Here is a 26,274-nt window from a genome sequence, read left to right as displayed (position 1 = left end):
CGATAATCCCCCTTATTCTGCGAGTCACGTGACTCTCTCTCACCGGTGAGGTGACAATTGTCACCTCGTGTGAGGTGACTCTCCATGCAAATCAAATGGAGAGTCACCTCACCCCTGCATGTTCTGCATGAATCCACACACCCCTGATGTTATCTGTCAAACTTTCATAGCGAATCAAAACAAACATAGTGTAGTAATAGAATTTCAACTAGAATAGGGTACGTTAATCGTTTGCTTGGGACCAATAGGCTACTAAAGTGGTGAGCCAATTTAAAATCGTTAGTTTCGTATTGATTGTTGACACTACTACCAACAATCAATTCGAAACTAACGATTCTAAATTGGCTCACTACTTGACTAGCCTATTGGTCCCAAGCAAATCGATTAACGTACCCCATTCTAGTATAAATTCAAGTACTACACTACACTGAACGAAAACATCCGCAATACTTTGACTGATTATTGTATTGCTCGAGCCCTTTAACAATATGCTGTTGAATTTCGGATGATTCCCTTATGGTTGAATTCGTCATCAACTGATGACCAGCCATATGACCACAAACGAAGTGACAGACGGAGCGGCTCGAAAACTTTGGTGACTAACCTGCTATTTCAATTTTTCAGTGTACCACATGGCAACACCACTACTACTGGATTGTACCACATGGCAACACTACTATTGGATTGAACTAGCATTTTCACCAAATGTACTAGAATATTTTGGTTTTATCTCTTTCACTCTACTTAAAACTGAAATGCATAAAAAAATGACAAAATGAAACGCACTCTTTGCACACTGTCAAAAAATCATTGTACACAAAATCAACTTTGTTCAAATCAAAACAAAAAAACTAACCCATCTGGTGGATGATGGCACAAGCTTCCAAGAAAATTCTATTACAGTGAACCACATTATTTAAATGGATTTCTTCGCCAGTTAGTCGTCTGTCACTTCGTTTGTGATATGACTGTCCTACAAATAAAGGATGACATTTATTTGAAAATTGGCTGTAAAACATACAGGACACAGAGGACAACAATTTAAGAATAGAATGACTTGCAAATGTTTGAGATTAGATTATTAATTCGATTGTTTACATTTCCATATTGAAAAAGCCATGAACAGTCATTCATCATGGATACAAAAATTATGTGTTGGCAGAGGAAGCTTCCTCCACCACAAATAGAAAATTTACGGTTTCCACGCTTTACCAATGTTAGGACCACTTCTGATAGCGATGTCTATGCATACACCTCTTTTGCTCAAAGCAGCAAATGACGTTCGATAGAATTATTTACATCATCGTTTTGAATGATTTGCGTAAAGGGGCTGAACCAATACCAAGTGCATTTCAATTTAAGATGACTATCATTCTGCAGAGAACATTACGGATTCCAACTGAAGGCCCTTTCCCTTCTCATAACAATGTTCGTCCTGTATCCGAGAGCTATCATTCGAAAAGGCGATTTCGATGTTTCGATTTGAATGATCTGAGGTTTCATTCGAACAGCGGACGGTGGTTTGGTACAGTGTATATTTGTTTTGGGACCGAAGATAGTACCAGAGCTGAGCCAAAAAGTTGAGCTCGTTTCTTCGGGACCTTCTGGTCTTAGAGTTACCTACCTTACGCACTACCATCAGATAGGGGAAATTTCCCCCTACCTGATAGTGGTATTAGTATGCGTGTGCGAGCTATCAGTTACGCCAAATTGACGATCAAATGCATTGTTTACAAAAGCTGATACGTCCCTTCGAGAAAGTTATCGAGAAGTCTTGATTTTTAAAATCTGATATCTTAGAAAATGTTCGATAACCTTGTTGAATATTTATGTTCTTTCCAGGTACTTGTAAATAGGGTATATGACGGCTTCGGTACTTATTTACATATTATCGTTAGGGGGGTAAATGAATTTTTGTAGTTTTCATTTTTGGAAAACCTCCATGCAAATCATCGCTCAACGACTTCATTTAACCCCACTGACATTATTCTAAGGTTCAGAAGTTCAAAATCTATCCTTGTGTAGTAGCCGTACTAATCTTCCTTAATTCCCATGTAAAGTAGCATCCAATAATGGGCACATGACTAACATGTGTCAAAACCCAACAATATAGATTCATACTTCCTTGTGTGTGTCCTAGATTTTATGACACACTTTATGTATTCAAAACTGCGACCTCACAGTCAGCAGCTAAACCTTTTCCGTTTTCCGTATTTTGAGACCTTCGTAATTGTTACCACATGAGCATCAACAATAAACTCTATTTTACAAACATTGTCACCAACGCTTCGCTTCGCTCACCGAACTTGCCTTCTCCATATTTCGTTTAAATAAAATCATTCTATGTTCACACCAAGAGTATGACTGACGTCTTACTAAATCCGAACTCCGATCCTGCCTCACTTGTTACAAAATCTGAAAAAAAAAATCATTTCATAATTTTGTTCTAGGTTCTCCAAATCGTCTTGGTCAGACCCCCTCTAATATGTGAGTCGTGTGTACGGCTGATTCCGAGTTGGAAATGGAAAGGTTGCCGAATAAAAAGAGGTTGCCGACAATAGTCACACTCACCTGAGAAGTTTGAAGCGTTGTAAAAAGATTTTCAAACAATTTTGGACGATTCTGTCGATTGAAATGGCTAGAATAATAAGCAGCAGACAAATGTTTGTGCGCGTGACGCTGAGAAATTGCTAATAGAAGTGCGGACGCTGCTTAGATTGGCGACAATACGTACATTCCCCTATATAAGATTTGCTAACAATTTCAACATTTTCTCAAAACTCAAACGATTGCAAATGATAAAATAGTACTTATCGTATACAAAAATGTCCACAGAATCGATGACAGAAGGTATAACAGACGGCAGAGCACGGAAAATGCCCGTTTTAGCCCAATTTTTCCAAGATTGGTGGTGACTCAAACTAAACAGCGTTCTTCTTTCGAGAACAAATCACTATGTACTAGATAGTTGGCCATGAATTATAAGGCCCAAGTATGTAAATCGAGTTGAGCACAAGGGGTAAAGTCACTCAGCACATTGTGCCAAAATTAGATTCGGTACAGCTTGGGCACATCCATCGGCACACCTTCGCAGTGATGCAAAATATCATGACACTCACTCGACACTCTTCAACGCATCAACCGACTGTCGCTGACAGAACGTTTTGTCACGCAGTGAGAGGTAGAGCCATGGCAAACAACAATCACCAGTAGAGGTCGCTGCTTACAGGCAAAACGTAACACTCGCTGCTGATGATGCAAAGCACAACGAAAACAGTGGAGACTTCTGCAGTACGGTGATGGGAAAAAGCGAAACGACAGAAGAAAATGAAAACAATGCCTACGCATTCCAAGATCGTCTCGGCACGCGCGACTGTGTGAGTTACAAACAAAGCTGGCAAAATTAAACGGAAGCTGTTGGGCTCTCTCACCCACACACTCACATAAGCAAGCAAAGCTTCAAGCCGAGCACAGATAAGTGTCCAGATCGGTGATGGATCAACACCGAAAACGACATTCACCCACCAGTTGCTTTTTACTTATTTCGTCAACTTGATGGATGGTCATCGAGTGCTTCGACAAGCACATTGATAGGAATGTTGTACCAAGCGTTACTACCATCAGCTGTTTGACGATCGTGATTGTGATAGGTCGCAACTCTGGACAAAAGTCACCGCGAGTGAGGTGACCGAAGTGACTCTCCGTGCTAATCAAATGGAGTCACCTCAACAGTAAAAGCGATTTACCTCACCTCACTCGCGGCGCAGAATAAGCCTCTTTGGGCCTTATTACGGGTGTCCCTTCACGGTAATACGAAATAAACCAACTTCTAATTTGCACGGAGAGTCTCCTCACTAGTGATAGCGAGTCACCTTACCTGACTCGCGGCGCAAAATAAGAAGGCCTGTTCCTTCGATCGAAATAAGGAAATAGAGGTGGTGAAATAACATGAATTTCACATGCTCTAGGAAATTATTGGGGGTTCAGTGCCCTAAAATAGCACCGGAAGTTCCATCAGCTCCGAATAGCATCCTCAACCGACTGTAGGCGCATGGTCATCATCAACTTGTAAATACAAATGAATTAAAACATAAGTTTAAGATTCTTAACTCGTTTTCGTGTGTTTATTTTGATCCATCTTTCCGGTTTGAGAATACGTCTTTTTGGTTCTTAGCTATTCTTGTGTTTTTCCCTGTCTGCAATAAAAGCCGGATCTATTTCAAGTATTCGATTGCTTCGCTTCCTGACATTTACGCGTTTTAAACTAGGTAGAAAGGGAGGAAAAAATCTAAACTAACAAAAACAAAATTCAATTCGATTGCTTGTTGCAAATAGCGCGGAATGATTTCTGGTTAATAAGTTAAAACTGTTCTTTTATAATCAGTAACAACAATACTGGTTTTGAATCGGAATTGAATCTCGCCAAGTTAAGAATTCAGCCACCTGCTGCTGCTGCTGTTATTGATGTTGTTGACGAGGTCGAATGGTTTAGTCGACTTCCTCGATGGTTGGTCCGGAACCGGTACCGGCTCCTGGAGTAGCACCGGCACCAGGGGCTCCTGGAGCACCACCTGGGAATCCGGGCATGCCTCCTGGAGCACCACCGGCACCCTGGTATAGCTTGGAGATGATGGGGTTGCAGACGGATTCCAGCTCCTTCTGGCGGTGTTCGTACTCTTCCTTGTCGGCCAGCTGGTTGGCATCGAGCCACTTGATGGTGTCGTTGCACTTGTCCATGATGAGAGTCTTGTCGCTGTCGGTGATCTTGTCCTTCAGCTTGTCGTCCTCCATGGTAGCCTTCATGTTGAAGCAGTACGACTCCAGAGCGTTCTTTGCGGAGATGGTTTCCTTCTGCTTTTCGTCCTCGTTGCGGTACTTCTCGGCTTCGTTGACCATACGCTCGATGTCCTCCTTGCTGAGACGGCCCTTGTCGTTGGTGATGGTGATCTTGTTTTCCTTGTTGGTAGACTTCTCGAGGGCCGTAACGTTCAGGATACCGTTGGCATCGATGTCGAAGGTGACCTCAATCTGAGGGACACCGCGGGGAGCTGGTGGGATTCCGGACAGTTCGAACTTGCCGAGCAGGTTGTTGTCCTTGGTCATGGCACGTTCACCTTCGAAGACCTGGATCAGTACACCGGGTTGGTTGTCCGAGTAGGTGGTGAAGGTTTGGGTTTGCTTGGTGGGGATGGTGGTATTGCGCTTGATCAGAACGCTCATGACACCTCCGGCAGTTTCGATACCAAGCGACAGTGGAGTAACGTCAAGCAACAGCAGATCCTGCACTTCCTCGGACTTGTCTCCGTGCAGAATGGCGGCCTGAACAGCGGCGCCATAGGCGACGGCTTCATCGGGATTGATCGACTTGTTCAGTTCCTTACCGTTGAAGAAGTCCTGGAGCAACTTCTGGACCTTCGGGATACGGGTGGATCCACCGACGAGGACAATGTCGTGGATGGTGGACTTGTCCATCTTGGCATCACGGATGGCCTTCTCGACGGGTTCCATCGTGGAACGGAACAGATCGGCGTTCAGTTCCTCGAAACGGGCACGGGTGATCGAGGTGTAGAAGTCGGTACCCTCGAACAGCGAGTCAATCTCGATGCTGGCCTGGGTCGACGAGGACAGCGTACGCTTCGCGCGTTCGCATGCTGTGCGAAGACGACGCAGGGCACGCTTGTTCGTCGACAGATCCTTCTTGTGCTTGCGCTTGAATTCCTGGGCGAAGTGATTCACCAATCGGTTGTCAAAGTCCTCACCACCCAGATGGGTGTCACCGGCGGTGGACTTGACCTCGAAGATACCATCGTCGATGGACAGAATAGACACATCGAAGGTACCGCCACCAAGATCGAAGATGAGCACATTGCGCTCGCCAGCGGTCTTCTTGTCCAGACCATAGGCAATAGCGGCGGCGGTCGGTTCGTTGATGATACGCAACACATTCAGTCCGGAGATGGTACCGGCATCCTTGGTGGCCTGACGCTGCGAATCATTGAAGTAAGCAGGCACTGTCACCACGGCGTTGGACACCGTCTTGCCCAGATAGGCTTCGGCGGTTTCCTTCATCTTGGTCAGCACCATGGAACTGATTTCTTCTGGGAAGAAGTTTTTGGTCTCACCCTTGTATTCAACCTGAATCTTTGGTTTGCCTTCGACCGAGACGACTTCGAACGGCCAGTGCTTCATGTCAGACTGGCAGGCTGGGTCATCGAACTTGCGACCAATCAGACGCTTGGCATCGAAGATGGTGTTGACGGGGTTCATGGCGACCTGGTTCTTGGCGGCATCTCCGATCAGACGCTCTGTATCGGTGAACGCCACGTAGGACGGGGTCGTCCGGTTACCCTGGTCGTTGGCAATGATTTCAACCTTGCCATGCTGGAACACACCCACGCAACTGTAGGTGGTACCCAAATCAATACCGACTGCTGGTGCCTTGGTGGCTGCCATCTGGAATGAAAGAACGCGCGATAAGTATCATCTGGAAACTAGCAACAATAGTATCATTCGGGTAAACTTTCTAAATGACTGACTCCAGGGTGTCCATTTTAATCAAATTGTACAATCCCCGGTTTAAAAAAAACGTAACCCATCACCTTTGCTTTAAACAAAAAAAACGTTCGTTTACAGGTAATCAAAAATAAATGAGATTTGCCAAAATTCCATGGAATCATGAATTCGTACAAAATCAAAGAGTCTCCTGCAAAAATTGAGCCTTAATGTTTTTAAGTATGTCGGACCAAGCTGCAGAAGAAACGTAGTATTAAGAGTTCTTCAAATCTTTCTAGATTGTGATGCAAAGATGTGTTACTAAAATATTTATCATTATCCAAATTGTCCTGGAGTATTATGAGGATTTTTCATACTTTACTACAGTGAAAGCCATAATATGACAATAATTGTTAACAGATGTGTAAACAAGAGAATATAATTATGGATATGATATAAAATTGATCGATTCCAAGTAACATTGCAGGTTTTATAAACGTGTGCAGGATTCTTGAAGACCAATTAATGGCATACAAGACTAAGATAAAACCAAAATTGTAACTTGGGCTGAGTAGGGGAAATGTCTCTAATGTTGGCCTATGAATCCTAAGATTGATCCCATCGCTAAAATTATCAAGTTCTTCATTTTTTCTTACAACATTGCAACATACGGACAATGCAAATGGGTATTTATGATACACGCTTTCCTTCGAAATTTATGTATGAGCCCAACACTTTGGCCGACATTAGGGTCGATAACCCTATTTATGATATTTCTCGGTGTTATTTGGGTTTTCCCGCATATTTCCCAGAAAATTCTAATTCCAGGTTTATTCGGATTTCCCGGATGGAAGGACACCCTGCGACTCTCTTATGGAGAAAAATGCATGCTTTACAAGACCGTTCCAATAAAATCAATGAACCAACGTGTGCCTCATTCAAGTTTTAAACTGCAATGCAGTGATTCTAGAGAGATAATCTATGTTTAAAGCATAGATATAGTTCAAAGGGGAAACACCCCTTTAAAACCGAACGAACGATATGTGACACATAAAGCATGGCATGGAAATACTTAGGTATACTCTTGAACTCATACCATGCTGCTGCTATAATAAACCTAACCTCATTTCCAGTGTCAGATTTTTGTTCGTCGGATGGTAACAGTGTGTTGGTGTTCCTTGCCAATGCATAACCATGCCACCGCGCATTCCCCGCTCCCTTTTACCGCAGCCTACCGGATACCGCAAGGGGATGGGTTCAGCAATTTAACACATAAAGCGCTATAGCCAACACGCGCTCGATAGGAAAATCGAACAAAGCAAATTGCATTAACCACCGATTAACCCTTAGGTACATTACCGAACCGAAGGCTGCTGTGTAATAACCATTCCCGGAAGAGAACACACTGACAAAGAGCGCTTTATTCGTAAAAATAGACAACCTTCTAGAAATTCATGAATCCAATTCCATAAAAGGGATAACCAGAACCACCGAGCTCGGGGTCAAGGAGCGTCACATTTTCCGCACGAGGAACGGCATCTTTTGAATCACACTACGGAACGTATGTAACACTAAACCGAAATATTTAAATTACATAAGCCTGGAATTTGGAACAATGTCACTATTTCCTCTACTACGTCAACCAAATCGATTGAAATTGAGGTTAAGTACTCCCTTTTTTTTCCATGAAGTTGAGAAAACTTCCAGAACCTTCTGGACTGAAGCGGAAATTTTCCACCTCGTCATGCGAAATCAGAAAATATCCGAGAAATTGCGGAATTATGCTGGAATCCAAGCGGAAATCTAATCCAGCAGCCCCCATCGCGTGCGGAAAGCCATTTTGTTTCCATGTGGGAAAACGGTGGAACTCAAGCATGAGTCATTCAAAAAATTTCACACCCTGCATCGGACAGCAAATTTTGCACTTTTCCCATTTTCCGAATTTGGCGAACTTACCTTTGATTAGATTTAAGTTTATCACTTTCTGTTTCTTCCTAGATGAAAATCGTTCTCCGCACTTCCTTCTTTTCTTGAATGGAGGATCACACACGCACTTTCAGGAACTTAGCACTCCACTTTTTTACGAACGAGAGCTGTTTGCTCTTGATGCTGTTCAGTGTTCAGTAATATAATGTGAGCGAGCGGGAAGCAGCAGCCGATATTTATAAATTACCGGTTGTTCGAGACGTTTCCACGCGCGGATGGTTCATGGTGTGTGTGATCGCGGTGTAGTGCGAAAACTTCCAGTGAAGAGAGAACGGGAGACAGAGCCGTGCGTTTTCGGGAGAAATTCGAGAAAATGCGAGAATGATGAAAGGAAATGCTGCAGAGGCAGAAGAGCAGAAGAGCGACAGCGAGCCGTGTTGCCACATTTTTTTCCAATGTCAATCTGTATTTTCCAAACCCTGTAGGTTTCTTATGGCTTGTTTACGTTTGGAACCAGTTATGCGAGGTAGGCGAAGATTGTTCGTATTTGACAGCCACCTCCCCCCCTTGGTATTTTCACCGTAAAAAATCTGATGAAAATCTGTATATAATATATACAGATTTTTGTCAGATTTTTTCCGGTGAAAATAATAATAATCCCTAATAAAGGGGTACCATACTCTAACGATATCATAGATGGTACGACCATCCCACATAAAGTTGGGATGATATCCCGAATTGGTGGTTAGGCGCTTCTTATGGTTATTGTTTATGCGGGATAATAATAATCCCTAATAAACGAGTATACTCATATATGGTGCGACCATACCAAATAAAGTTGGAATGATATCCCGAATTGGTGGTTAGGCGCTTCTTATGGTTATTATTTAAGCGAGTTTATTATGATCTTAGCGCGGATCTACGTAAATCGCCGTTGAGTTCATTCAAAATTGATAAAAAGTTTGTTCAAAAATTTAGAATCATGGCAAGTAGTTAAGCTTGAAAATTGATTTTGAAAAATCTGTATATGTGGCATCACTGCACGCATGAGACCGCGCGCTATCTTTTTAAGTAGTTGTGATATCGCGATACCCTTTTGTTCTTCGTCTTCTTCTTCTTCTTCTTCATTTTATATAGATCCAAGCGGTGTGGTGTTGGTGTTGTTGTTGTTGGATTTTAGGTTCGTGAGATTGCGCTTGGGGCTCACTAAACACGTATACGTTGCGCGATGTTGGAAAATTCCGAAAATTCACCGCTGGAAAGGCAGTGCTGCCGATTCTACGCGTGCCACATGCGATCTATAATGTTCTAGAAATTCCTCTGAAACATAAATGAATCATGAAAAATAGAGTTAATCAACCGATGGTTGTTTGACGCAATGTGATGTAAAAATATGTGACAATGTGAATTTATCATCTCTTTCGTACTCCCGGTGATTAAATTATTGATGGGCTATGACGCCAAACTCAATCTTGCATTTACCCGTAAAAAAAGAACGATAGAGGTACAATGAAATGTATTGTAATCATACAATTTTAAATACAATAACACAATCCACAACGATAAAACAACCATAGAATTAGTTGTTTCCACTATAGAATCTACGGTAAATGGGGAAATCTACAATAGAACAAGGGGCTTGTTATGTATCTTAACCATACAAAAAATCACTTTTTCCCGAACAAACTTGAGCCATTTTCTAATCATATTATTTCCTTTTATTGTTGAAAATTCATACTATATGGAACGTATTGTAGATCTATTGTAATGACAATATCTTGATGGCAAAAGATTTTGTTGTGATTTTATATTGTTTTATGGTAATTGTATGGTTATTTCTTCCGGGTAAACCTCGATTTAAACAGTGGAGGAACAAAAGATACGACAAATTCTCTGGGCCTCACTAGTAATCCTACACAGATAAAAATTCTGAATTTTAATTGTGATGTTAACATTCATTCACGTAAACTTGTATTTCATTTCACGCAACCGAGCATCTTGCAAGCAATGTCGTCTACAAAGATGGGCTTTTGTCGGCTTTTGTATACAATATTTGCTACATTGCATGAAATGTGTCAGAACTTTACATGATATATAATGAAAACTTATATGATATGTGACGCTCTATTTATGTGCATCATGTTGAACATAAATTTATACTACTTTTTTAGAAATGTGTATATATACTACACACTTAAATTTTTTCGGGATATTCCAACAGCCGAGTAGTTCTGCAATTTATTTTGCTGAGATTCAGTAAAACCTCGGGTAAAACAATTTCCAAGACTCAGCTAACACCTCGGCTAACACCAGGGCTAACACATAAAATATGGTTGTTAGATCTCAGCTAACAACTGTGAATGACTGACCATCAGCTGGAAAGGAATCTGCAGGAATCTGCGCACTGCTTACCTCCACGGTGGTTAGTGATTGAATGACACGAGAATGCAGTGTCCAGTTCGTTGTCCTCGCAACGCTCATCATGGCTGACTACGAGTCCCTGCGATAGTGCTGAATGTTCAGCACACTGCACGGAGAAGCATTGGGTGCTCTTTGCACCCACACATATCTCCCCTTCACTCATAAAATAAAGAATAAGCTAATATTTGTTCCATTAACCAAAGGCAGGGTGGTTTGTTGACCCATCTAAAGAGCCTGAATTTATAAAGAGACGACATCTTATCCATTTGACAGGTCTTCTGCTCGATTGGAATGACTTGACTTTGACAGACAATCGATTGTTCCAATTTTGACATATCGCCTCTTTATAAATTTAGACTCTTTAGACCCATCAATATGGGTATTTTGACATAGGATTGCGTCTTTCGGCAACATATTGGGGGTACAATTTCAAAAAACCAAAATCAACCGCTTTACGAAAAATGCTCAGGATTTGACCACTTATAACGCAATGTTTGTTTTGATTCGCTGTGAAAGTTTGACAGATAAAATGAGGGGTTATTGGTTTTTCCTATGTTTCGAGGGGTGAATCGATTAGCTTGGGACCGAAGAGAGTACCAGAGCTGAGCCAAAAAGTTGAGCACGTTATTTCGGGACCTTCTAGTCTTAGAGTTACCTCTATGTTATAACTTTGTCAATAGCGGATGGATATTAATTCTGCACGAATGTGCAACTGTTTCTATAATAATGAAAATTATCATTGATTGACTGCGAAAAGCGCTTTCCCTGAAACTGATTTAAAAATCGAATTAACTCCGGTCTCACCGAATGTTTGGTGAGTGGTGGTGTCCAGTGGTCATCATCAGCAGCAGCAGTAGTGCTTTTGGTGCGTGGCGTAGTAGATTGTTCTCCAGTACACGACGAAAGGTTGCCCGCAAGCGCGAGCTGCAGCCCACTGAGCGGTCCATTCGCCGAAGAAGGAGGAAGAAGTTGCCCCGCTACTGATCGGATTTCAGTTGCTCGTCGTGAGCCGCTGTGGGCCATCTTTGTCAAGTGCGTCACCGTTCCAAACAAAATACAGCTCGCCAGCCTTATTTGTGTAAAACACCTTAATAGCTCAGCATTACTCAACCATCACGATAAAACGGTCCTTTCCAGGACCACCATAAATTTGGTAAAGAGTATTTTTTTTTTACGTAGGATTACGTATTTCGGCAACATAAAATCAAAATCGACCGCATTAAGAAAAGAGGTCGGGTTTTGACCACATATTACCAACAATCAATACGAAACTAACGATTTTAAATTGGCTCACCACTTTAGTAGCCTATTGGTCCCAAGCAAACGATTAACGTACCCTATTCTAGTTGAAATTCTATTACTACACTATGTTTGTTTTGATTCGCTATGAAAGTTTGACAGATAACATCAGGGGTGTGTGGATTCATGCAGAACATGCAGGGGTGAGTGAAATAGCTTGGGACTACTTGGGACCGTTGTTCTGGTACTGAGTGAGCCAAAAATAATAATGATTTTCTTCGGGACCCAGTGGTCTTAGAGTTACCTCTATGATATTACCATAGAGGTAACTCTAAGACCACTGGGTCCCGAAGAAAATCATTATTATTTTTGGCTCACTCAGTACCAGAACAACGGTCCCAAGCAGTCCCAAGCTATTTCACTCACCCCTGCATGTTCTGCATGAATCCACACACCCCTGATGTTATCTGTCAAACTTTCATAGCGAATCAAAACAAACATAGTGTAGTAATAGAATTTCAACTAGAATAGGGTACGTTAATCGTTTGCTTGGGACCAATAGGCTACTAAAGTGGTGAGCCAATTTAAAATCGTTAGTTTCGTATTGATTGTTGATATTACTCTGTCAATAGCAGATGGATTTAATTCTAAACAAGCCAATCGATTAGAAATTTAGGTACGAATCTACTAAATTGAACACTATATTAATTTTCAATAAGTAGCTACTGAAAATTACACAACTGTCCAACTATTGCAATGGTGATCAAAATTATCAGCACTCTCTGAGGTGCTGCTACTGTCACTACTAGAGATTTCTCGGTTATCCATTATCTCAGAGTCGATTGGTTGTCGATTGGAACATTATTTGGCCGGTTGGTTCGTCAATCACTCAAACATATTTGTCATCATTCGCCATTCTGTTTTCGTTTTAAACGAGGGGGGCGACACATCTAAATCTCAAGTTTAGATGGTCAACAAATCTCACACTAGCGAATCAATCTTCGAACAATCTTCTTTCATTTGTCACATCTACTTGCATCGCTCATCAATTTTTTGCAGGAAATCTTCAGAATCGTCATCAATCTTCTTTCTATCTACTCAGCGTGCGCGCAGCTAGCCACAGCAAAACACAATCTTTTTTGCATCGTAGATAGAGTCGTCCCCCTCGGTTTTAAATACCTTGTATTGTAATACTGAGGTTGCTCTCAGTGGTAATTCTAGGCTCCGCTCTCGGGTCCACGCGATCAAAAGATCGGCTGGGCGATTTTTTTCCCATCCGCTCTATTAATGCGCGATGTTTTCGATCCGCTCTCAGATGCGCGATCGTAAGATCCGATGATAGAAACTTATTTTCCTTGTTTCATGCGCGACCTTACCGATCTGCTTTTCAAATGCGCAACGTTTTGATCCACTTGCGCGACTTTGTAAGTCCGCTTCCCCAATGCGCGACCTATCTGATCCGCTCATCTTTTGCACAATCTTAGAAGATTTGCGTTTTATGCATATACATAAAATTGAAGCGTGATTTTTCCATCCGCGCAATCTTACCTCACTTTATTTATTTGTTTATTTTTTTGCTGCGTTGAAAACTTTGGGTGATTCTTTTCCGGCTTCTAATCGAGGTTCTGATTATCCGTTGCAACAAAGGTGGGTTGTTGCAACTGCCGAGGCAACTCCTGGCAGGATCGCCATTGTGAATGACTGACCATCAGCTGGAAAGGAATCTGCAGGAATCTGCGCACGGTGGTTAGTGATTGAATGACACGAGAATGCAGCGTCCAGTTCGTAGTCCTCGCAACGCTCATCATGGCTGACTACGAGTCCCTGCGATAGTGCTGAATGTGATGAACTACATCGGTGCACCCCTCGTTACTATATGTATCTTGGTAGCGCATATCATTATAATAACCTTGGCGCTCATCACCAATAGTTACCCTGTTGTTTTTTGCTTTCCATTCTTGAATAAAACGTGTAAATTTGCAACCGCGTGTTTTTCTCTTTCGAAAGTATTTCGTGTCTGTTCCGGGTTATTCTTTTCAGCCGACGTAGATCCACTGTTGAACCTGTCCACCTCGGCCTACAGGTTATGGGCCCAGTGGAGGTTGTGAGGAAAAACTGTTATTTATTTCGTAAAACGAGGAAACGTTTTTTCGTCGGAACGAAGAAGGCACTGCCATCGGCGGGTGTACAGTCGGTGCAAAAATTTTTGGTTGCTGTTGTCGGTGTGTGTGACTGTTAGTACAACAGCCAGGAAAATGGACACAATCAGCAAGTTTTCGAAGCTGAGCAATCAAAACTGGCAGTCCTGGAAATTCAGGATGGAGATGCTCCTGACCAGGGAGGAGCTGTTCTACGTCATCGATGGTGTCAAGCCGGAGTCTGTAACGGCCCAATGGACCAAGGATGATAAAAAGGCGCACGCAACTATGGGGTTGTGCATTGAGGACAACCAATACAGCCTCATAAAGACAGCACAGTCAGCCCGCGAGTTCTGGGATAATTTACAGAAGTATCACGAAAAAGTCACCGTGACTTCTAGGGTGTCCCTTCTCAAAAAGTTGTGCAACTTAAACTTATGAGAAGGAGGTGATTTGGAAGCGCACCTATTCGAGTTGGATGATCTCTTCGAGCGATTGGAGAACGCCGGGCAGGATTTGGAAAATCAGCTGAAAATCGCTATGATTTTGAGGAGTTTGCCAGATTCCTACAGCAGTCTGGTGACAGCGCTTGAAGGCAGGCCAGATGAAGATATGACCGTCGAGCTGGTTCGGTCCAAACTCTTGGACGAGTACGAGCGCAGAAAGGAGCGGTATGGAGGATCATCCGGTGACGCAAAGGCGTTGAAGAGCAGCGTGAAGTTGCACAGTGCAGTGAAAGACAAATCCGAGATTGTGTGCTTCTTTTGCAAGAAGTCGGGCCACATGAAGCAAGATTGTTTGCGATTTCAGGCCCTGAAGAACAAAAGTGATAAAGACAAGCGAGATGAAAACAAGAAGACATATCGCCAGGGTGATCGCCCGAAGGCCAAGCAGGCCACTGAGAAGAGTTCCAGTGCTGTTTTGTTTATGGCCGGAGAGAAGAGGCAAAGTTGCTGGGTTGTGGACAGCGGTGCTAGCAGCCACATGTGCAACGACAGAAGTGTATTTACCTCGCTCAGCGAAGAGAGCGCTCCGGAAGTGATTCTCGCGGACGGAACTGTAGTGCAATCGGTAGGATGTGGTACTGGTGTGGTGACCGGCGTAGATGGCTGCGGAAATACAGTGGATATAAAACTCTCGGAAGTGTTGTTTGTACCGTCGTTGAACAGCTGTTTGCTTTCGGTGGTAAAGCTGGCTGCTAAGGACTTTGTGGTGATCTTTAGAAAAGACGATTGTGACATTTGTGATCTGTCGGGTACAGTGAAGGTGAAAGGCATCCGATCTGGTAGCTTGTATCACCTGAAAACGGTGGAAACAGTGATGAAGAGTGAAACCAAGCAGCACAATGAACTGTGTCAGCACCAGTGGCACCGCCGATTCGGACATCGTGATCCGTCGAGTGTTGATAGAATGAATAGAGAGAATCTGGTGGCAGGGATGACGCTGAAGGATTGCGGAATCAGGTTGACCTGCGAAACGTGTTTGGAGGGGAAGCTGTCGCGGACGCCGATCCCCAGAGCAGCCGAACGAGCGTCTACGCAAATTCTGAATGTGGTGCACACAGATTTGTGTGGGCCAATGAGAACCGCAACACCCAGCGGCAACCGCTTCCTGATGACAGTCATAGATGACTTTAGCAGGTATGCAGTCGTGTATATCCTCGCCCGGAAGTCGGATGCTGCCGACAAGATCATCGAGTATGTCAGGTACGTGCAAAATTTGTTTGGTAGAAAGCCGCGAGTTATACGCTCTGACGGAGGCGGCGAGTATGATAATAAGAAGCTTCAAACATTCTTTGCGAAGGAGGGGATCAGAGCCCAGTTCACCACCCCCTATACGCCACAACAGAATGGCGTGGCCGAAAGGCGCAATAGGTACCTACAGGAGATGGCTACAACAATGTTGCTCGATGCGAAACTTGACAAAAAATACTGGGGTGAAGCTGTACTGGCTGCCACCTACCTGCAGAACAGGTTGCCCTCACGCTCAGTGGACACAACACCTTTTGAGAAGTGGTATGGGAGGAAACCTGACGTTAAGCACTTGAGGGTTTACGGGTCACAGGCGTGGGTTCACATCCCGGATGTGAAGCGTGGGAAATTTGATAGTAAAGCGCAGAAACTCACATTCATAGGCTACTCCGAACAGCATAAGGGATATCGGTTCGTTGATTTAGCGACGGAAAAAGTCACTATTAGCCGTGACGCTAAGTTTTTGGAGTTTGACAGTTTGCCTCAGGGTGAGTTGGAAACTGATTCAATTACTGATGGGGTAGAGTGGCTTGCTGGTAAGGATGGTGGACGTGATCGGCAATCGGTGGCCGAGCTGGTGCCAGATCTGATGGACGATAGCGATGCCGAAAGCGAGGATGAAGCATCCCACGACCCCATGGATCAAAGCGAATGCGAGCAGTTCTTCGATTTGAGCTCCACTCCTTCTCTTGATGACCCCCTAGATATGAAACAAGAGCCCGAAGGAGACCATCAGGGTGAATCGAGTAGCAAAGGTGTCCGTAAAACCCGTAACAAGTTACCTGACAGATACAACGATTTTGAGGTAGGAGTTGCCACTCATGCGTTAACGGAGCCAGCAACATACAACGAAGCGATGAAGTGTCCGGAGCGTGATTTGTTGAAAGAAGCAATGGATGATGAAATGTCGTCGCATAAAGACAACGGTACCTGGGAGTTGGTACAACTACCACCCGGGAAGAAGGTGATCGGGAGTCGCTGGGTATATAAGGTAAAGGTGAACGAGTCTGGACAAGTGGTACGATTCAAGGCGCGAGTCGTGGCACAAGGGCATACGCAGCGTTTCGGAGTGGACTTCAGTGAAGTGTTTGCTCCGGTGATCCGTCACACCACTTTGAGGACACTGCTTGCCCTAGCAGGCAGGGATAAGATGATTCTTAAGCACCTGGACGTCCGTACAGCGTACTTGTACGGTGTTATCAGCGAAGAGGCTTATATGCGCCAGCCGCCTGGCTACGTGGTCCGCGAACAGGAGGAGAAGGTATGCCGTTTACGTCGGAGTATTTACGGCCTCCACCAGTCAGCGAGGTGTTGGAACAAGAAATTATCCGAAGTTCTGAAGGGAATAGGTTTCGTAGCCAGCTCCGCCGATCCGTGCCTGTATACTGCTATGAGAAATGGATCTACCGTTTATCTGATCGTCTATGTTGATGACATCTTAGTCGGTTGCACTAACGAGGAGGAGCTAACTCAAGTATACAACCAGCTTAAGAAACACTTCGATATCTACTGTCTGGGTGAAGTCAAGCATTTTTTGGGCTTGGAGGTTACGAAGGACGTGGATGGAGTATACAGCTTAAGTGTGTCGTGTCTTTTCGGATATTTCGCATCTCTGAAGTAAACAACAACTCATTGATCTTGCTTCACTAAAGCCAATCACAAGACTGTCTTTTATTTTTATTTCTCTGTTTCTCTCCTGTTATACAATCGTTCTCATCCCACCTTCCTCTCCCTCTATTACTCCTTTGTCGACTTCTCACTCTCTCTACTTCTCTCCCTCTTATTATTCAGTTATTTCAAAACCCTTTTCAATCCCGTTATGATTTTTCCGAGTTTTTCTCAGTAACCCTCTCATCTTTCTTTACGAGCTTCTCGAATTCAATCATATTTTTCTTGCTATCCCTCTTGATCCCTACAAAGTGTTCAGTCGTACATCAAGAAATTGATCTCGGAGTTTGGCATGGAGAATGCCAAAGTGGCGCGAAGTCCTATGGATCAAGGATACCTCAAAGACACCAGCCAGAGTGAAGCGATGAAGGATATCACCATGTACCGTAGTCTCGTTGGTGCCCTGATGTACGTCGCTGTTTGCGCACGGCCAGATATTGCCGCCAGTGCTGCAATTTTAGGACGAAAATTCAGCGGTCCGACTGAAAGGGACTGGACAGCAGCGAAGCGGGTGCTCCGCTATCTGAAGTGGACAGCTGATTGGAAATTGAAACTCGGTGGATCACATAACGGTGACCTTGAAGCTTATTCGGATTCTGACTGGGCAGGAGATCCAGGAATGCGAAAGTCGACGACTGGTTTCGTTGTTTTCTTCGCAGGAGGAGCCGTCTCCTGGGCGAGCCGGGCGACATGCCAAGAAGTTCTGTGGTTACGGCGATTGCTCGAGGACTTAGGCGAGAAACAAGAGAAGGCCACCACAGTACACGAAGATAACCAAGGATGTCTGGCCTTCGTGCAATCCGAAAAGAACAGCCGAAGGTCTAAACACATCAACACGAAGGAGTTCTTCATACGTGACCTTTGCGAGAGAGGAGAAGTCAAGCTTCAGTACCTCCCGAGCGATGTAATGCGGGCAGACGTGTTCACCAAACCATTGGGGAATGTGAAGCACAATGGCTTCGCAACTCTAATCGGTCTTCACGGCAATCGAGGGGCCACCGCTGAGGAGGAGTGATGAACTACATCGGTGCACCCCTCGTTACTATATGTATCTTGGTAGCGCATATCATTATAATAACCTTGGCGCTCATCACCAATAGTTACCCTGTTGTTTTTTGCTTTCCATTCATGAATAAAACGTGTAAATTTGCAACCGCGTGTTTTTCTCTTTCGAAAGTATTTCGTGTCTGTTCCGGGTTATTCTTTTCAGCCGACGTAGATCCACTGTTGAACCTGTCCACCTCGGCCTACAGAATGTTCAGCTCACTGCACGGAGAAGCATTGGGTGCTCTTTGCACCCACACAACAACTACATATTTTGCAGAGATATCAGCAAAAGTAAATGCCGAGAGTTAAACCGAACTTTTTGTCAGTGCGAACCTCAACCTGAGGTACACACTAAGTTTTTTCTACCGAGCTCGACCGTGCAAATCTCGGCAAAAAAAAGTTTTACTGAGATCTGAGAAACTAAGTGTGTAGGTTTATAAAAATAAACGATCAAAGTGACGTTTGTCAGAAAACAAGCAGAGCCGATCTTGATACCCAATCCGAGGTTGCAACTGAATAATAAACAAATTCGTTATAAGTGTGTAGGCCTCACCTGTTTATACCTCATTGTGTAGGACGGATCCTTCCTAGGCTTTCTACCAAAAAGAACCAATGCAAACTTTTAATTCTACCAATAGATTTTTTAATTATAGCAACGATTTTTCTTTCTGTGTGGCAATCTTTATTGTTCTTTGCCAAAATTCAACGTTACGATGGTATCAGTATTTAAATATTTTTAGATGAATATTTATAAAGAAAACTAGAAGAAATTAGAAGAAATTTAGTATGGCATCTTTATGGATTACTATCATGCGACCGATAAAGAAATTATCTTAAATGTAAGTACCCTAATAAACTGGTACCATACACTAACGATATCATAGATGATTCGACCATACCACATAAAGTTGAGATGATATCCCGAATTGGTGGTTAGGCGCTTTTTATGGTTATTGTTTATGCGGGTATCGATCAATAAAGGTTTTTAAATATAATTAATCGAAATCAAAGAATCTTGAAAGTAAAGAATTACCGACATTAATCTTTATTTTTGTATAAAGAACTTTGAAGAAGTTTCACGAATGGTTGGTCGGGATAGGACTTTTTGAAATGTTTGTGTAGTATTGTTTCAAACAGACATTGATCCTTTTGAAAAAGTACTCGAGAGATGCTGGTCGCATTTTTTTCACTGGGACCTCAGAGAGAAATTCAAAACAAAAACCTGTCAGTCAGAGTCGAATGTCAAAAGTTGTTGCATCGCATTATTATTTACGCGTTGAACCCTTTTCCTACAACAGCATCGAATTTTCCATCGTCGCCTTCATCAGAACCAAAAGAGTGTGTGTTGTTTTCCGAGCTTTTCTGCGGTCACCGTCGTCAGCAAAAGAACAGTAGTTTTTTGTAGTTGAGTTTTTTCGTTTTTGATTTCAATCGCTGCCGTGGACAACCATGCCCCCGAAGTGACCGTGCGTGCTCGTCAGGATTGCTCGCCGTGTGTCTGCTACGATGAATCTTCAATCCTTATTTCAGGACTTCAATCCGAGGTAGGAATATTAGTTGTACTGCTTTCGATTTCTTCTTGATGCTGGTGCTGGTTGCATGCCTTGTTTTTCAAGGTTCACACATCGATCGGAGCTGTCCGAATTATAATTAAACGAGTACATGCAACAACAAATAGCAGCAGTCTTAAGAAGAATGTGGCATTTTTGTTTATGTTTCGCTATGCGACACGAACGAGATTCAAGTGCCATCAGATTTGCCTGATCATTCTGTGTCTGTCCTCTTGCAGTAAATTCGTAGTGCATTGCTGTTTGTTTACATTTACCGTCCTATTTTGTCTACGTTTGGACGAGATCATAGGTAAGATCTGGATGCCTGGGATTCATTGTTGGGCTTACAATAATTGACGGATTGATTTTTGTAGATTGGCCCTACTGGGTGATATTCATTCCGCTATGGGTATGGAAGTCGATAGCCACACTAGGAGCGATCGTCGGGGCGATAGTATGGTGTCGGTATCCACACTACAGGTAAGATTGGGTGCTGGTTTTCACTGTATCTTGAGGTGTAATTCTCGAGTCGAATGATTTCAGGGTCGAGGGAGATTCCTATTCGCACTTCAAGGCCATGCTGATATCGCTGTCGCTCCATCTGATATTGCTGATGTTCGAGCTGTTAGCTTGTGATCGACTGATGTCGGGGCGACACCTGTGGGTGCTGGTGTTCATCCCGCTGATCTTTGGTAGCGTTGCCAGCGTAGGAGCCTGCGTTTGGGCTGTAAAACACGATCGATCGTTTGAGGTAAGATTGATACACCTTTATAGCATTATAGATCATGCCTAAACTCATCTCCATTCATAAAGCTGGAACTGTTCTGTGCAGTCAACGCACTGCAGTTCGTGTTCCTGCCCCTCAAACTGGACGGATTCGTATCCTGGAGTTGGGAAGTGGTATTCGTACCGCTGTGGATTGTCCTGTGTCTCAGCTTGGTGGCAGTACTGTACAGTATAATTTTCTGTGGAATCCTCCTTCGAACGCCGGAGGTTTCAGCCCAGCAGAAGAAATCGGCCATCAATTCCGCGATCGGCAACTGCGCCACCGTGCTTCCAATCCTAGTATTTCAGGTGCTGTTGGCCGACAAGTTGGACGAGGATCTCGATTGGCCGTTCATAGCCGTGGCTGGACCACTACTGCTTGCCCTGTTTGTACTGATTCTGTTGAGCTTCAACGCCAAGGGTGGCAATAAGTGTAAGTATATTTTACAGCACTGCAAGATGTAAGGAGCAGTGATGCTCGTTCTCGATCTCGAAACTTGAAAACAATTTCAATTTAACGATTCATTTCCTTCCAGGGTGGTTCGGCATACGGAAAAACTTTTCCCAGTTCCTGCTCGGAGTCCTGCCGTGTCTGCAGGAGTACGGTAACATATCATATCACACGGAGAGTGCCGGCCAAACGCAGCCCCTGGACACGACCGTGCAGTTGGAAGAGTTTGAAAAGTACGACAAAAAGGGAAAGAAAGCGCTGAGCAAAAAGAATGACCATCTCAAACCAGTCGTGCCGATCATCAGCATCGACCTGCCAGATTAACGGGTGAGAAAAAAGAAGAGAGAGCGAAAAGAAAGCTGAACTCGGTTAAGCAAGGCCCCTTTTTACTCACAATACGTTACTACTTCTAAAGCTAAAGCTAGGCACAATTTCTAGGAAAAGAAAAAAAGATAACTAATTTATTGGATCTGTTAGGAGCTGAGTGGAGTGTCGCTTTCCGTGTTCCAACTTGCTAGCGGAGCGGCAAAAGGTGGCAAGGAAGACTACTTGCCGCACGCATTGTGATTGATGGAAAACTCCTTCGTTCATCTGAATTTAAACTCGCCATATTATTTCATTATTCATTTTGTTTTTTAAAGCTAACCATTCATATCGTTTATTGGACTATTTTCCCCTGTAAGATTGTTAGAACTTTTTTTATTTCACTGTCGAGGAAATAGGATATCGAAACACCCTATTTATTTAACCGCCAATATAGATTTAAACGTGGTTAATTTCAACTCACAGTCAACCGCTAGTTGGTTGACAATTGAGGATCCAAACAAGAATTGTACCTACATAGTAAATGAAATGAAAAATTTAATAAAAAAAATATATTCAAACAGTGCGTCATAATTTTGTTAGGATAGTAAGAATCCGCGCGGCTGGTATTAAAAAAAAAACAAATGCGCCGCGTATCCGTGTTGTTGATGCACCTTGGTGACAATATCCATTTAGTAGTGGGAAAAGAGGTAGACAATTCTTTGAATTAATAAATAAAGCGTTTTTCCTAACCAAGCAAAACGACGACGAATGCCACTGTGCACTTTTTTTTTGTAAATCTAGAAATGCTGATTAATTTGATGGTAAGCTCGTATTTTTCTTGTTTGGCTTAACGATAAAATTGTTAAGCATATTGGGTAAAAACAAAGCAGAAGATGCGGTGTTAGAATAGAAAAAAAGCAAATAACTAATGTGAATAGTGATTTGTTAATAAAGTGATATAAAAAATATTCAAACCGCAAAAAAGTGTTCTACCTATTAACGCATAACAATCCAATTAGAATAGGAAATCAAGCAAAGATGTGATTGTTATGCTTTTATGGGCAGTTTACCTTTAAAGAAAATACCCTGACTTAATTATTCTAAAGGATCTTCATCAGTTCTTCGTACCAGGCATAATTTACTTAAAATTAAAGCATATACAAATGTCCTTTTAAGCTGGGTTTAGATAGGGCAAGTCAATTGATCAAGTCAGTTGAATTCAACTGACTTGAACGCGAATTGAACGTGTAAACCATGCCATTCAACTGACTTGATCAACTCACTTGAATTGAAAAAATTCAAGCCAATTGAATTCAACTGACTTGATCAATTGACTTGCCCTGTCTAAACCCAGCATTAAGTTTTTTTTGTACCTATAAACGAACTACTGCCACCGACGAACCGACATGCCACAGGAGCATTTCGTTTGTCCACAATTCGAATTGTCAAACGAGCGATTCGAACTTTCAAACGGGCAAACAAGATATGCCAAAGGAGGTGAGACGCAAACCAAGGCAGTATAAATTATACGTGGGTACGTGTCCCTGCTTATGGTACACAGAGAAAAAAAAATTACCCTAAATTTAAGTTCTTTTTACTTAATTTTGAGTAATTTTGAGTTTTGCATCCCACTCTCACTTTTTGCTGTTGTCAAAAACGGAACGAGAGATTCGACTTTCTCATGACTATCGTTCAATAAGCTACTAGTGAGTATACACGGTAACCGCAAAATACCCAATAATAACTACAAAGTAAGCATTTTCGAGGGAAACTGGGACTACCCATTAAATGAGTAAAATTTTACCCATTTATGAGTAATTACAACTACAAAAATAAGTAGTAAGTATTCATTTTTGAGTAACAAATACTCATAAATGGGTAATATGTTTACTCATTTAATGGGTAGTCCCAGTCTCCCTCGAAAATGCTTACTTTGTAGTCATTATTGGGTATTTTGCGGTTACCGTGTATGAGATATTCTCAAATTTGAGTCAATTGAACTTAATTTTAGGTAGAAAATACATACGAGTAAGTAATTATTTTTGCCGTAGCCAAATGCAAACTACTATAAGCGGTTTACTGAAAATTAGCTTATTGAACGGAACATGGGAGATGAGTGAAAAGAACTTAATTTTGGGTAATTTTTCGGTTCCGTGTATGACACGATCGGATGAGTACACTGAAACAAAATCTATTGTCAAAAATACTATATTGCTGGTTTAAATTAAATACCGTCACCAATATATTTTTGCAGAAAACAATAACATTTAATTTTACTATAATTTCTATCACAATTACTATGCTTTTTGAACAAGCATAGTAGTTTTGCCAGAATCATAGTAAATTTGTTAGCATTCATAGTCAACTATACTGAATTCATAGTAGATTTAACAGTAATAAGCGTGGTTATATTGAAAATAAGTGTTTTCTGCAAAATAGTATGCCAAACTATGGTTCTTGTTTCAGTGTAGATGTCGGTAGTGTTTAACCTGGAGGGGGACGTGTTGTCAAATCAGCCTACTGATCATTCTTGTACGAAATTGGTTCCAAACGTAAACAAACCATGTAGGTTTCTTATGGCTTGTTTACGTTTGGAACCAGTTATACCTATGGTACTAGAGCTGAGCCAAAAAGCTGAGCACGTTTCTTCGGGACCTTCTGGTCTTAGAGTTACCTCTATAGTAGTACCAACAATCAATACGAAACTAACGATTTTAAATTGGCTCACCACTTTAGTAGCCTATTGGTCCCAAGCAAACGATTAACGTACCCTATTCTAGTTGAAATTCTATTACTACACTATGTTTGTTTTGATTCGCTATGAAAGTTTGACAGATAACATCAGGGGTGTGTGGATTCATGCAGAACATGCAGGGGTGAGTGAAATAGCTTGGGACTGCTTGGGACCGTTGTTCTGGTACTGAGTGACCCGCATAAACGCGAACCATAAATTGACCTTACCTAAAATGGTTAAAAATTGTTTATAATCCCTGCTAAACTTTAACTGAAATGATTACGGAACTTTACATGAACGTTTAATGATAAAGTTTCAACCTTATGTATTATGGTTTTTTTGAACTGGACCTTACAAATAATGGGTTGTTAAGAACCATTACCGTTCCAAATTCTTGTTTTCTCCATACATTTTCGGAAAGAGAACTATATTAGAACCTTTTAACTTATGGTTTGAGAACTTTAATGGTAATGGTTATGGTAGTCAGTAAGGTCCACGAATGGTTTTGTAACATCGATCAACTTTATGTGGAATATATCGCGAATTGGTTGCCTGTAATTTACTGATTACCAATTCACGATATATTCCACGTAAAGTTGAGCGATAATACAAAACCATTAATGGACCTTACTGGCTACCATAACCATAACCATTAATGTTCTCAAATCATAAGTAAAAACGTTCTTATATAGTTCTCTTTCTGAAAATGTATGGAGAAAACAAGAATTTGGAATGGTAATGGTTCTTAACAACCCATTATTTGTAAGGTCCAGTTCCAAAAAACCATAATACATAAGGTTGAAACTTTATCATTAAACATTCATGTAAAGTTCCATAACCATTTCAGTTAAAGTTTAGCAGGGATTATAAACAATTTTTAACCATTTTAGGTAAGGTCAATTTATGGTTCGCGTTTATGCGGGGAGCCAAAAATAATAATGATTTTCTTCGGGACCCAGTGGTCTTAGAGTTACCTCTATGACTATACTATGTTTGTTTTGATTCGCTATGAAAGTTTGACAGATAAAATAAGGGGTTCGTGGATTTTCTTAGGTTGCGAGGGGTGCATCGATTAGCTTGGGACCGAAGAAAGTACCAGAGCTGAGCCAAAAAAATTGGGCATGTTTCTTCGGGACCTACTAGCATAGAGGTAATTCTAAGACTAGAAGGTCCCAAAGAAACGTGCTCAACTTTTTGGTTCAGCTCTGGTACTCTCTTGGGTCCCAAGCTAATCGATGCACCCCTCGAAACATAGGAAAATCCATGAACCCCTCATTTTATCTGTCAAACTTTCATAACAAATCAAAACAAACATAATGTAGTACTAGAATTTCGACTAGAATGGGGTACGTTAATCGATTTGCTTGGGACCAATAGGCTAGTCAAGTAGTGAGCCAATTTTAAATCGTTAGTTTCCACCGGTTGCTACTAGTCTCAGGCTGTGTTCCATTTGGTGATTTTTTACTTAAATTTGACAGATGGAAAATTTTCAAATAAACCTGCTATTCCAGCAGACTTATTTCTGACAGACAAGGAATCAATTTTGACAGACGCTTTCTCGAAAATCGGCCGATCAACAACAGAGGGATTTTCGAACATCTTAATTTATTTTCGAAGTGTCAAATCTAAGTGAAAATTTTCCAAATGGAACACAGCCTCAGAGTTACCTCTATGGTACCAGAGCTAAGTCAAAAAGTTGAGCACGTTTCTTCGGGACCTGACAGATAGCACATGAATATTGTACTGGTTTCCAGCAATAGAAATACGTTTACTGCACTCCAAACCA

General features: G+C 42.2%; 3 protein-coding genes across 4 annotated transcripts in view; 1 reads left to right on the top strand and 2 right to left on the bottom strand.

Moving 5' to 3' along the window:
- LOC135702511 (sex-regulated protein janus-A-like) overlaps positions 1-26,274 on the bottom strand; it is a 125,417-nt gene that overhangs the window by 8,127 nt on the left and 91,016 nt on the right. The window lies entirely within an intron of this gene.
- Positions 4,096-8,628, bottom strand: LOC135702489 (heat shock 70 kDa protein cognate 4). Of its 2 annotated transcripts, none has more exons than XM_065223537.1 (2): positions 8,445-8,628; positions 4,096-6,446 (listed from the first exon to the last, which is right to left on the bottom strand). In XM_065223537.1, the coding sequence occupies exon 2, from the start codon at positions 6,265-6,267 to the stop codon at positions 4,489-4,491; it is 1,779 nt and encodes a 592-aa protein (XP_065079609.1). In that variant the 5' UTR covers positions 6,268-6,446; positions 8,445-8,628; the 3' UTR covers positions 4,096-4,488. The 2 variants fall into 2 exon arrangements, with proteins under 2 accessions (XP_065079609.1, XP_065079608.1); XM_065223536.1 differs by having other exon boundaries at positions 4,096-6,453; positions 8,449-8,628.
- Positions 19,998-22,157, top strand: LOC135702429 (transmembrane protein 185B). The gene is made up of 6 exons (XM_065223468.1): positions 19,998-20,226; positions 20,472-20,542; positions 20,607-20,712; positions 20,776-20,983; positions 21,046-21,430; positions 21,534-22,157. The coding sequence occupies exons 1-6, from the start codon at positions 20,189-20,191 to the stop codon at positions 21,770-21,772; spliced, it is 1,047 nt and encodes a 348-aa protein (XP_065079540.1). The 5' UTR covers positions 19,998-20,188; the 3' UTR covers positions 21,773-22,157.

Source organism: Ochlerotatus camptorhynchus, unplaced genomic scaffold (genome assembly GCF_037179485.1).
Source record: "Ochlerotatus camptorhynchus isolate MF236.1 unplaced genomic scaffold, CSIRO-AGI_Acam_v1.1 ptg000193l, whole genome shotgun sequence".
Classification (NCBI taxonomy): Eukaryota; Metazoa; Arthropoda; class Insecta; order Diptera; family Culicidae; genus Ochlerotatus; species Ochlerotatus camptorhynchus.
This window is presented reverse-complemented; position numbering and strand designations above follow the sequence as displayed.